This window comes from Vicugna pacos, chromosome 9 (assembly GCF_048564905.1).
Source record: "Vicugna pacos chromosome 9, VicPac4, whole genome shotgun sequence".
Lineage (NCBI taxonomy): Eukaryota > Metazoa > Chordata > Mammalia > Artiodactyla > Camelidae > Vicugna > Vicugna pacos.
The window spans coordinates 10,012,501-10,023,901 of record NC_132995.1 but is presented as its reverse complement, the minus strand read 5'-3'; the positions used below and the strand labels follow the sequence as shown (position 1 = coordinate 10,023,901).

The 11,401-nt window shown below is 54.9% G+C and overlaps 2 protein-coding genes across 5 annotated transcripts in view; one reads left to right on the top strand and one right to left on the bottom strand.

The window, feature by feature from the left end:
• The first annotated feature begins 463 nt into the window (after nucleotides 1-463).
• On the top strand, nucleotides 464-2,807 carry ZNF575 (zinc finger protein 575). Of its 2 annotated transcripts, none has more exons than XM_072966956.1 (4): nucleotides 464-649; nucleotides 933-1,042; nucleotides 1,488-1,599; nucleotides 2,082-2,807. In XM_072966956.1, exons 3-4 carry the CDS (start codon nucleotides 1,518-1,520, stop codon nucleotides 2,738-2,740), a joined length of 741 nt encoding a protein of 246 aa, XP_072823057.1. In that variant the 5' UTR covers nucleotides 464-649; nucleotides 933-1,042; nucleotides 1,488-1,517; the 3' UTR covers nucleotides 2,741-2,807. The 2 variants fall into 2 exon arrangements, with proteins under 2 accessions (XP_072823057.1, XP_072823058.1); XM_072966957.1 differs by lacking the exon at nucleotides 464-649 and adding an exon at nucleotides 663-832.
• Nucleotides 2,808-7,270: 4,463 nt separating this feature from the next.
• XRCC1 (X-ray repair cross complementing 1) overlaps nucleotides 7,271-11,401 on the bottom strand; it is a 22,633-nt gene continuing 18,502 nt past the window's right edge. For all 3 annotated transcript variants that reach the window (XM_072966953.1, XM_072966952.1, XM_072966954.1), the window contains 7 exons: nucleotides 10,065-10,158; nucleotides 9,787-9,919; nucleotides 9,422-9,476; nucleotides 9,187-9,326; nucleotides 7,988-8,078; nucleotides 7,539-7,614; nucleotides 7,271-7,445 (listed from right to left, as the gene is read on the bottom strand). In XM_072966953.1, the coding sequence (XP_072823054.1) occupies nucleotides 7,332-7,445; nucleotides 7,539-7,614; nucleotides 7,988-8,078; nucleotides 9,187-9,326; nucleotides 9,422-9,476; nucleotides 9,787-9,919; nucleotides 10,065-10,158 (703 nt within the window). In that variant the 3' untranslated portion in view covers nucleotides 7,271-7,331. The remainder of the gene's footprint in view (nucleotides 7,446-7,538; nucleotides 7,615-7,987; nucleotides 8,079-9,186; nucleotides 9,327-9,421; nucleotides 9,477-9,786; nucleotides 9,920-10,064; nucleotides 10,159-11,401) is intronic.

The following is an 11,401-nucleotide window of genomic DNA, read 5'->3' as shown; positions in this document are numbered from 1 at the left end:
CAATGGCGAACAGTGCCGAGCGCTGTGCAAATAACGTGACTGTCTTTGGGCGTCAGCTCGTTCACAGCCCAGAGTCCCGCCCCGCCCTCTCTCGAAGAAATGGCTACACATTTTTTTTAGCCAACGCCTTGAGGGGTAGAATAGGCAGCGGGCTCTTGAAGCTGATTAGGGATACGGAATTCTCTAAAAGAAAGGGGACATAGAAAAAGGAAAGCTGCATACGCTGCGCGCTGTTTCAGTGGTTTCTGAGTTTCCCCCGTGTTAGCTTCTGCACGTGCTTGACTCCCGTCAGCCACCGTAGGCCCCGCAAGCCGCGGTACACTTTCCTCCGGTCCTTCGACCGGTAGCTCTGCGCTTGCTCACCAGCTTGCCTTGTCTTACGCACCTACCCCCTCCTTCCATTCCGTCTCCCTCTCAGCAGCCTCCGCGGACCGCGACTGCGCATGCGTACTGACGCCCCCACCGGCCTGGCGTGGGAGGAGGGGATGGAAATGAGGCTGGGCCCAGCGGCTCGCGCGCGCTCCCTCCCTTGCCCTCCCGTCGCAGGCCAGGCGGTGCAGCTCCGCGGCGTCCGAAGGCAGCGCCGCAGCGGCCGCGGCTGCCGCGGGAGGGGCCCAGAGCCCCGCCCCCGGGGAGGGGCCGTCCGCAGGTGAGGGGGAGGCAGGGATCTGGGCCCGGACACCTGGGATTTCAAGAAATGGATTGCGGGCTGGACATCAGAACTCCCGGAAAGGGATCTATTGGGTCCTGATGCATAGGTCCCGGAGGGGCTGCATCGGGTGCCTGAGCTTTGGGAGGGTGCATTGGTACCCGAATGCCATGCTCCCAAGGGGTTCGTTGAGGCCCGGACGCTTAGGACCCCGAGGGGGAAGTCCATTAGGGGTCTCTGGATCGCAGCACACTAGCCATGCTCATTCTGTGTCTTCTTCCAGGTCTCCCCTCTACCCTCCCCGGCTCCAGCTCCATACCGGGGATGAAACTTAGCGACAAGAAGGAGGGAGTTCACACGGCGTCAATGGACTGAGACTAAGCCAAGCGCCGGGTAAAGCTACCTAATCCCGCCCACTGAGCGCGTAGGCTCCTCCCCTGGGGCAGAGTTGCTGAGCAACCGACTTTGGGTCCTGTTTGTATAGCTCCACCAATCCCTGTCTTAGGTTCCGCGGCCGGTCCCTCAGTCTCTGGACGTAGGCCCCGCCCACTCCGCGCTCTTGAAGGCCCCGAGTTAAAGTTGTAGAGGCCCCGCCTACTCCACTCGAAGGCCCAAACCCTGGGACTAAGTTCCAAATGTACTGCTTCTGGGTGGGGTTTGCATAACCCCGCCCACTGTACTCTTAGGCCCCGCCTTCCCGCAGCGCCCGTCCTCCCCTTACAGAATTCCAGACTTAAATAGACCTTGCTCCAAAGCAGACTGACCCCTGACTATAGGCCCTCTAGCCCTATCCCCAACAGCCTAATAACCACTGGCGTCACCTCCTCTCCCGCCCTAGGCCCTCCCAGTAGGTTCCTGGGTCAGCAAGATGCAGGAGCGCGATGTGGAGTCTGCGGCTGGGGTCACGGATCCTAGTCCCACTGGCAAGGAGCCTGTGACCAAGGGAGAAGGTGAGCGCGGCCCCATCTGTGGGTAGGGGTCATTTTTCAGGAATTGGGACTAAGAGGGAATCTCAGGGTGAAAGTTTAAGGGCTCAGGGTGATAACCATTTCGGATCCCAGAAACGCGACGTTCTGGGGAGTCCTCCAGGTAGTCTTTGGGGATCTCAGCGATCACTTCTAGGGCTCAAGAAATTACAGGAGGGACAGGGGAGATGACATGAAGGATTTCCGGGTGATCACTTGGGAAGATACTGGAAACGGACATCTTAGCTTCGGGGAAGCCTTAGCTCTGGGGTCCAGCTAGGTAACCCTTTGGAGTCTCTTAGGATGATGCATGGCAGGGGGGTGAGGGGCAGGAATATGCCATTTGGGGAATCTCGCTGATTCTTGAGGTGCCCAGGTACACTGGAATATCAAGGTCGAAGGGGACAGCGGTCTAGACTCAGGGCGTTGGCTGCTTCCTGGAGCCCACCAACCCTCCTGTCCCCTAGCTCCCGACCAGGGCCCGACGCAGAAGCCCAGCCAGTCGGTTCCAGGGCCCGACACATCCGTGGGGGCGCCTTCCCGACCCCGCCGGCGGCCCCCGCCCCAGCGCCCGCACCGCTGCCCCGACTGTGACAAAGCCTTCTCATACCCGTCCAAGCTGGCCACGCACCGGTTGGCACACGGCGGCGCCCGCCCCCACCCGTGCCCCGACTGCCCCAAGGCCTTCTCCTACCCCTCCAAGCTGGCAGCCCATCGCCTCACGCACAGCGGCGCCCGCCCCCACCCGTGCCCGCACTGTCCAAAGGCCTTTGGCCACCGCTCCAAGCTGGCAGCCCACCTCTGGACCCACGCGCCCGCCCGCCCCTACCCGTGCCCCGACTGCCCCAAGTCCTTCTGCTACCCCTCCAAGCTGGCAGCCCACCGCCACACGCACCATGCCACGGACGCCCGCCCCTATCCATGCCCGCACTGCCCCAAGGCTTTTTCATTCCCTTCCAAGCTGGCCGCCCATCGCCTATGTCACGATCCCCCCACCGCACCGGGCAGCCAGGCCACTGCCCGGCATCGCTGCTCCAGCTGCGGCCAGGCATTTGGCCAGAGACGCCTCCTACTCCTTCACCAACGAAGCCACCACCAGGCTGAGAGCCAGGGGGAGCGGGAGTGAGCCCACCCCTTGGCTCACTGGCTCCCTCTGCCGCCAGTCCCGATCAATAAAGAGGTGGCATCTCTAAGCCTGTATGGACTTGCCTCTTGCAGATAGCCGGAAGGGAGGTTGGCTCTACACTGGCTCAAACTTAGAAGGCGGAGGAACTCGTTGTTTCGGGGTGGGGTTGGGAAGGGAAAGCGCCATCCAGAGAGTTAGTCCTGGGCCCCAAACCATGGACCTGGAGGTGTGGTTTGAAAGCCCTGGCTCTGGTTTTTCCCACTTAATCATTGGCAAGGGTAAAACACCTGTGGGCATCGTGTGCTGAAGGGTGTCGGGAAACAGGTTCTCTCCTTATTGTTGGGAGTTTAAATTAGTGCCTGCACTTTGGCCATTGACTGTATCTATGAGAAACAAAATACACATATGCTCATGTCACCTATCGCACTAGGAATTTATCCTTTAGATAAACTCAAACACGTGAAAAAAGGTATGAGAGTAAGGATGTTCACTGCAGTGTGGAGGCTGTGGCCAAAGACGGAAAACAGCCTGAATGCCCATCAATAGGGGACCAGTTAAGGAATTCCAGTTCGGCCAGAGAATGGAAGATGCAGCTGTAGGGGAAAAAACTGCAGCTCTACATGTACTGACATGGAAGGATTCCCAAGATAATACTAAGCGATAAAAGCAAGAACAAAGAGGTATACTACCGATAGCATAAAAATCTTTTTAAAGCCCAAGCTTTGGCGCCAGCCCTGACCCACTACTTAAGAGCCTCAGGGTCTCAGACAAGCTCTGTCACTTCTCCAGACTTAGATGCCTTATCTATAAAACGAGAGTGTTATAGGGCCTCCACAAGCATCATCTCAGGCAGACAGTTCCCCTCTTGGAGCCTGTTTCTCCAGCTGTAAAACAAGGATGACTGAGCTGACGTTGGACTGTTCTTCATTCTACAGATGTGTATTAAGCAGGTACTGTGCGCAGGGCCACACGCAGGGTGTTAGGAACACAGCAGTTAGGAACACCTGGTCTAGTGAGGGAAGTGGACACCAGTCAAGTCGTGGCAAAAACAAGGTAAAGGAGCAGAGTCCACTTTGAAAATCAAGTAGGGAGCCTTGTCTCCCCTCTCACCAAGAATGATTACAAAGCTGTGGTAATGAGGCTCATGGTGTTGGCTTGGGAATAGGCTAATGGGAGGGCACTGAGCACTCAGATACAGACCTGTGCTTAGAGGCATTCTCATAAAACCTTATTTACAAAAATTGTAGATGGGCTGGATTTTGCCTGTGGACTGTGGTTTGCCAGCCCCTCCTGTAGACGAGTTGGGAAAGGATAGGCTGATCTGCGAATGAGCTGATAGGGAAGAAAATTAAATGGGATCCTGTGGTAGGCAGAATGATGGTCCCCTCAAAGCTGCTCCTAATCCCCAGAACCAGTATGTCGGCACATACGTGGCAGAAGGGACTTTGCAGATGTGCTGGAGGGTCTTATGTTGAGATGGGAGATGATCCTGATTATTCCAGTAGGCCCAATGGAATCACAAGTGTCCTTACATGGGAAAGAGTGGAAGAATCAGAGTGGGAGACATGACAATGGAAGCAGAGACTAGAGTGATGCGGGGCCAAGAGTCAAGGACTGCAGGCGGCTTTTAGAGGCTAGAAGAGGCAATGGATCCTCACTTAGGGCTTACAGAAGGAACATAGCCTGTCCAGCACCATGATTTTAGCCCACTCAGACTGACTTTGGACTACCAATCTCCAGAACTATAAGAAAATAAATATGTGTTGTTTAAAGCCACTACGCTTGAGGTAATTTGTTACAGCAGCGTAGAAACTGACAAAGATCTCTACCCCAAGAGCACACACAAAAATAAGTGTCCAGTGACCTAAGATCTGAGTTTGAAACACAAATCTCTAAAGCATTCAGATGGAAATAAAGGAGAATATCATAGTAACCTCATAAGTAGAGAAAGTTATCTTTTAAGACACAAAAAGTACAAATTGTAAAGACTGGTATATGTGACCATAAGCAAACCAAGTTACAAACTGTGAGATACACAGTATTACAAGGGTGTATACCTGGCATTTCCTGTTAGACAGAGGGTTAGGAAAGACCTTGAGGAACTACTGTTTGAGCTCATTATCAGAAATGGAGGACAGGATGAGATGGTTTGTGGAATCCCCAGCAGAAGGATGGAACCAATTAGGCTGAGGGACTGGGGGCTACTCAGCAAGGCCTTGGGGGAGGAGAAGGATCCCTCCTGCAAACCCGGCAGTATGGCTTGTGTCCTGGAAGATTTCCTCCAAAGCAACCACACTACCATCAGAGTTTCGAGGACACAAACTCATTTGAGAGGTGCCGATCTGGTCCAACCTTACCTGGTCCAGATGCGAAAGCTGAGGGTTAAGAGAGATGGGATTTGGCCACAACCAAACCAGGGGGCAGCGTGGAGTCAGGGTGGACGCTGGGCCTCCTGATACCCCAAAGCCTTGCTGCTCCTTGCACGTGTTCTGCCTGAGGACCTTTGCACTTGCTTTTCCTCTGCCTGGAATGGCTCCCCCAGACCCTCCCTTACTTCTCCCAAGTGCCTGCAGAGGGGTGAGTCCTGAGTCGCCTTCCCCGATGACCCTATCACTCTACTCTCTATATGACACTGCCCTGCTTTTTCTGCTCATGTAGCATTTATCACTGCCCAACGCTGCAGGGCACCCACCATCTCCCTCCTCCAGCAAAACCTCAGCCCCTTAAAAGCAGGAATTCATAGAGTGAAGGGTATAGTTCAGTGGTAGAGCACATGCTTAGCATGCACGAGGTCCTGGGTTCAGTCCCCAGTACCTCCATTAAATAAATAAACAAACAAACCTAATTACCTTCTCTCCCCCACAAAAAATAATTTAAAAATCTAAAATATTAAAAAATAAATAAAATCGGGGACTCGTGTCTTGTTTTTTCACACATCTGAGCTCCATGTGTTTCACACGTGGTGAGTGTGGTTGGCAGAATAATGGCCTCCCACAGATGCTCACGTCGTAATCCCTGGAACCTACGAATATGTTACATGGCAAAGGTGAATTAAGGCAGCAAAGGAATTAAGGTTGTTAATCAGCTGACTTTAAAACAGGGAGATTATCCCAGGTTATCCGGGCAGGTGCAGTGTAATCAGCAGGATCTTTAAGCGTGGAAAATGAGACAGAAATCAGTGTCAGTGATACAGCCTGAGACTCAACTGGCCGCTGCTGGCTTTGAAGATGGAAGATGAATGGAACGTAGGCAGCTGCTAGAAACTAGAAGATACCAGAACAAAGACTGTCTCCCGAAGCCTCTGGAAGGAGAGCAGCCCTGCCAACACAGATGTTTAGCCCAGTGTGACCTATTTAGAACTTCTGACCTCCAGACCTAGAGTTACACATTTCTTTTGTTAAGATACTAAGTTTGTGGAAATTTGCTACCTGGCTCTGACCCTGCCCTTTGTGCTACGACCTCTTCCTGACCTTCCCACTCCCAGGAGGAAGTCCAAGCTTCTCGGCCTGCTGTCCACAGCCCTTTGGGACAGCCCTGTCCTCTTGCTTTCTACAGTGATGGCAATGTTCTCCATTTGTGCTGTCCAGCCCAGCAGCCAGTGAGCTGTGACCAGTGTGACTGGGGAAGTGAATTCTTCCTTTCATTTCATTGTTGTTAAGTTTAAATAGCCACCCGTGGCCACTGGCTACTGCACTAGATGACACAGCTACATGGACTGGGTCCACCTTTCCAGCTACATCTATCCCTAAAGCCTTGTCACCAAAGGGGCAATGCTCCTTCAACTGCCCCCAGGCACCAGGGTGGTTCCCACTTCCTGGCCTTCACCCACACTGTGGCCCCTGCCAGAATGCCTTCTCATCTTCTACACTGATTTTTTTTTTTTTAATGGAGGTACAGGGAACTGAACCTCGTGCGTGCTAAGCATACACTCTACCACTGAGCTATACCATGCCCCCCTACTCTGATTCTCTAACCCCCAGCTCAGTTCCCACCTTGAATATGGTGCAGCCTTGAAGGGGGTTCAGGATTTGGGTGGGTTGATTAAAGTGCCCATTCCCGCACTTCTACCTACCAAAAGAGATGATGCAAAACTAGGCTGATAATGGTTACCCAGCTACTTCTGAGAGCCCTGGAGAAAGGGAGATGTCCCTGGCCCAGGGGAGCTGAGACTTCAAGAGAGAGGCTCACCCCCTGAGCATCCTGGACTGCAGCCCAGGACCCACAGAGGGACAACCAAGACACAGGAATGCACTCAGAGCATCAGAACCAGCAGAGGGGTGGTGCTGAACATCAGATTCCCAATTCCCTGCCGCCTGCCACCATAGGCATGAGGGGCCAGGGAGAAGTGACAAAGAGCTCCTCCCCTACCAGACCCGGATAGAGAGCCCTTTGTTCCTCCGGGACCCCAGCGCAGGAGTCACCAGGCAGTCGGAAGACCTGGCTCTCAGAGGGGAAGAAAAACCAAACAGAAGACTGAAAGCTGGGAGCCTATTGGGGGTGCTGGGAGACTCAAGCGAGAGGGACAGCTGCTCCAAACCAAGTCACCTTTATTAACCTCGTGTGTGTGTACACGTGCGCACAAGCACATGCTTCAGGCCTGGGGCACCACCCCGTAGAGTTGGTAGGGAAGTAACTTCTGCTTCTCGTTGCAGCTGTAAATCCATCGGGGGCGGACGAACACCAAGGAGGGATTGTCCATCAAGGCCTGCGTTGTTGGGTGGGGCGCACACGGGAACTGGTGAGCCGGGAGGGGATGGAGGGGATGTGAAGGCAGGTTGGGTCTCCCTCTGGGACTCACCTCCTCAAAGCTGGGGTCCCACTCCTGTGCCGTGATCACAAACTGGACCCGGTCGCTCATATAGTCCTCAAGCTCCCTGGCAGGAGGCAGAAAGAGGCAGAGAATTGGTATCCCCTGTCCCCCTCTTGAAACCCTACTCCCCAACCACCCTTAAAGGCCATCCTCTCTCTGTCCCCACCTATGTCTCCTATGGACCACCTGTGGGTCCCCTACTCTCCCACATGCCACTTTTGCCACAGCCACAAAACTGGCAGCTCCCACTGTCACCAGTCCTTCCACAAGGGTGGTGGGAAGCCGTACTTCGGAGAAGAGGAAAGCAGGGGAAGCTATGCATCCAGGGCCACTGGGCAGAGCGAGCAGGCTGGCATCAGGCTCCATGGCCTGTGCTCATCCTGCAGGACATGCCCCTTCGCCATCCTCCTAACACACCCCCTCCCCCGGAGACTGACCCATTGAAGGCTGTGACATATCGGCTCAGCGTCCGCCGCTCGTCCCCAGGGAACTCCCCGTACAGGAAGAAGTGTTTGCCCTGGAAGAAGTCTGCAAGGGCGACAGGGGAAGAGCCGAGCGTGAGGCCCCTGGAGCTCCAAGGTACCAGCCAGCAGCCAGCCAACAGACGGAGGCAAGACAGGAAGGCCGGAGAGGGGACGGGGGTGTCCTTGCACACCCTGGTGCAGGAAGAATCCATGATGAGCAGTGCTTCTGGCCAGGCCCATCTGAGCCTCTGGGGAGTTTTTCTTGTTTTTTGGGGTTTTTTTTGCCTTAATGGTAAAAGACACAATTACTACTATTGCAACACGTCTCTTACACGAGGTAAATCACTTCATCAGCTTGGCCCAGGTTGGAAATTTTACAGCCTGCTACTTCCTCACCATGGCTGTCGCACTCCTTTTCACCTGTGCCTTCTCTGGCTCTGACCTTCAGGCTGGCTCTTTCTTCATTCTGGTTTCACATGACTCTCCATCAGATTCCCAATGCCACGTCTGAGGCTTTGGAGGATCAAAGTAACTTCCTGGCCATCACCCACAAGGAACGGGGTTCACCCACAAGGAACGGGGTGGCAACGGCTTCTCTCAGGGGCCACTGAACCTCACCTCTGCTCAGACCCTCTGACTGCCCACTCTCCCTCCATTCTTGACTGGCAGAGGCTCTGACTCCTGCCCCCCACCCCACACCCCCCATGTTTATATCTGGGGTGACAGATAACCATACCAGCACCATGTAGGTCCCAACAGAGATCAGTGCCCACATTGTCTGTGTGCCCAGGCCCCCCGCCACACTGACAAAACTGAATCTGGAGTTTGGGGCCTGGGCACCTGCAGATCTTAGAAGCCCCTAGGTAGTCCTGAAGCCTAGGGAGGGGGACGCTGTGGCGTGAGGGAGTGGAAAGCCAAAGGGGGGTCACACCTGGGGCTGGGCTGTGATGGAGGTGGTCACAGAAGTCAGGAGGGGACAAGGGAAGCAGGAGAGGATGCTGGAGGGAGGGGGATGGCTCCAGAGGACAAAGAGGGGGCAAAGGCTCGGGAGTGGGGGTGAGGGACTGGGAGACAAGTCACGGAGGGCAGCAGCCATCCCAGGCCTGGCTGGGGCAAGTCATGGCAGAGAAGTGACAGGGTCAAATCCCACATCAGGAGGAAGGAGTTACTACCTGGTAGCTCGGGAATTGGCAGGTCAGGAGACTCCGGGGGACCTTCATTGTCTGTGTTCTCATCCGTGGATCCGGCGTACGGGTCCTCACCATTCTCCCCCTGGCCAGGGGGCTGCCTGTGTTCCTTCTGCTCAGCCACCCTGGGGGAGACAACAGGGGTGGGGGTAGAGTACGCCAACCAGATCTGCCTCTGCCCAAGGCTGGAGCCACCCTGACCCCCAGCTCTAATCCCTACCTTCTCAGCTCATCCTCAGTGTCCCCAGAATCTTCGCCCCCATGGTCCTGTCCTTCTGTGGGTGGAAGCTTAGTCAACACAAGGCCACTGCCTTGTCCTTTGTGACCCTCCCTCCCAGCCTCATGCCTGAGCACAGATGCAGGCATCCTAACCGTCCAGCTCAGTTGCCTTCCAGATCCAGTTATCAGGGCCCCTCAGCCCCACTTCCCCAGATCCACTGTCTGGGATCCAGCCCCACCTCCCTGAGACCCAAGAGCTCAGGCTTTGAGCTCCTTCTCCTTTTAGATAAGGGAGTCTGAGTCTCCGGTCCCTCCTCCTCAGACCAGGAGTCCAGGCCCCCGGCCCCTCCTCCATTAGGCTCTGACCTGACTGCTCCCCCTCAGTGCCAGCATCTTCCTGGGGCCCTGGTGAGGCTGGTTTGGTCTCTCCTGGGGTTGGGGGTCTCTGGGGTGAGCTGGGTCCTGCTGCCTGAGGGGGCTTGGCTTTGGTCTGGGGGCGCTGAGGAGGGAGGCTGGGTCAGTGAGGGAAGGGGCATCGCGGGTGTGTGCCCGCAGGAGGCAGGAGTGGGGAGTCTGGGGTACCACAACACACCCAAGTCCTCCTCCCGCCCCGCCCTCCCCCACCCACACAGAGGGCACCGGACCTTCCGGGGAGGCTTGGGGGCTTCATCCCCGCTGCCACCGCTGTGAGAGCCCCCCTCATCCTCGCTGCTCGAGTCTGGCCCTGCCATGAGGTACCTGGGGGAGGAGGAATCGGGCCTCAGCCCAACAGCAGACATGTCCTCCAGAGGAGGTGGCAAGGTACTCGGAGCCACAGCCAGTGGCACTGACTAAGTACACGGGGTGGCCATCGTGGCCAGTCTCCCGGCTTGCCCCACCTTCCTCCCAGGTCTGGAAGGGCTCCATGGACCACCAGTCACCCAGCCACCCATACTGGAAGCCAGAGCACTGCCTGGCTTCCCTTCCCTCTCAAGGAAGGAAAGCCTCATTTCAGAAAGGGAATAAAATAAATCAGAAATCATTTTCCCCTTTGAGAATCAAAGCCAGTTTCTCACTAGGTGAATGCCGACCAATTAAGGGGAAATTCTCAAAAGCAAATTCATTGTTAAAGACTTTGACACCATATTTATGGTTCCTCAAGCCACTGACACTTCAGGAAAAGACTCTTCCTCGTTCTGATCACAATAACGTGCCGGGGACTAGGTGCGGGGACTGTGCTGACACCTGGTAGATTTGGAGTCACTGAATCCTGAGGTCGGTGCTGTTTTCACAGATGAGAACACTACAGCCTGGAGGGAGGAAATCACGTTGCCCCCAAATCCCACAGCAGAGCCCGGACGTGGCAGAAGCGAAAGAAAATGTGGGCTGTGCTTTCCTGGTTCTCCCGTTAACACCCTTCTGCATGTGATTTGTTTCAAAGCTGGTGACACACTGTTCGGGTCAGGCACCCTCACCGTAAAACCATGGCTCACGGGAAATTCAGAAGATTTAAAGTGTAGCAGTCGACTGAAGAATGGATGGTGGATTTACTAAGGTTTTTCTTTAAAGTGTTTTGAATTAAAAGATTTAAAAACCCTCAATTTGTGATTACTGTGGAGAGAGCCACCCCTCAGAAGTCTTCCTTCTATTGCTGGATTTTAAAAATATAAAGTGCTTTATCAATTTTTTTTTTTTGTGGGGAGGAGGGTCAAAACCCTGTTGCAAATCCGATACTAAATCTACACGCTTTCCCAGGCAGTGATCCAAATCCAGTTACTTTGTCCCGAAATATATCCCCAGTCCATCCCTCCTCCCACCCAAGGCCCCGCCTCCTGCAGGGACCCCACCTGCAGCCTCCTCTTGACCCTCCACCCCTCACGACAGAGGTGGCCCTGCCCCTCTCACACCTTCCGTGGCTCCCCACTGCTCCCAGAGGAGACCCTGGGCATCAAATGGGCTTCAGACTTTTGCACTTTTCAGATTTTAGGGAAGCAAATGGCAG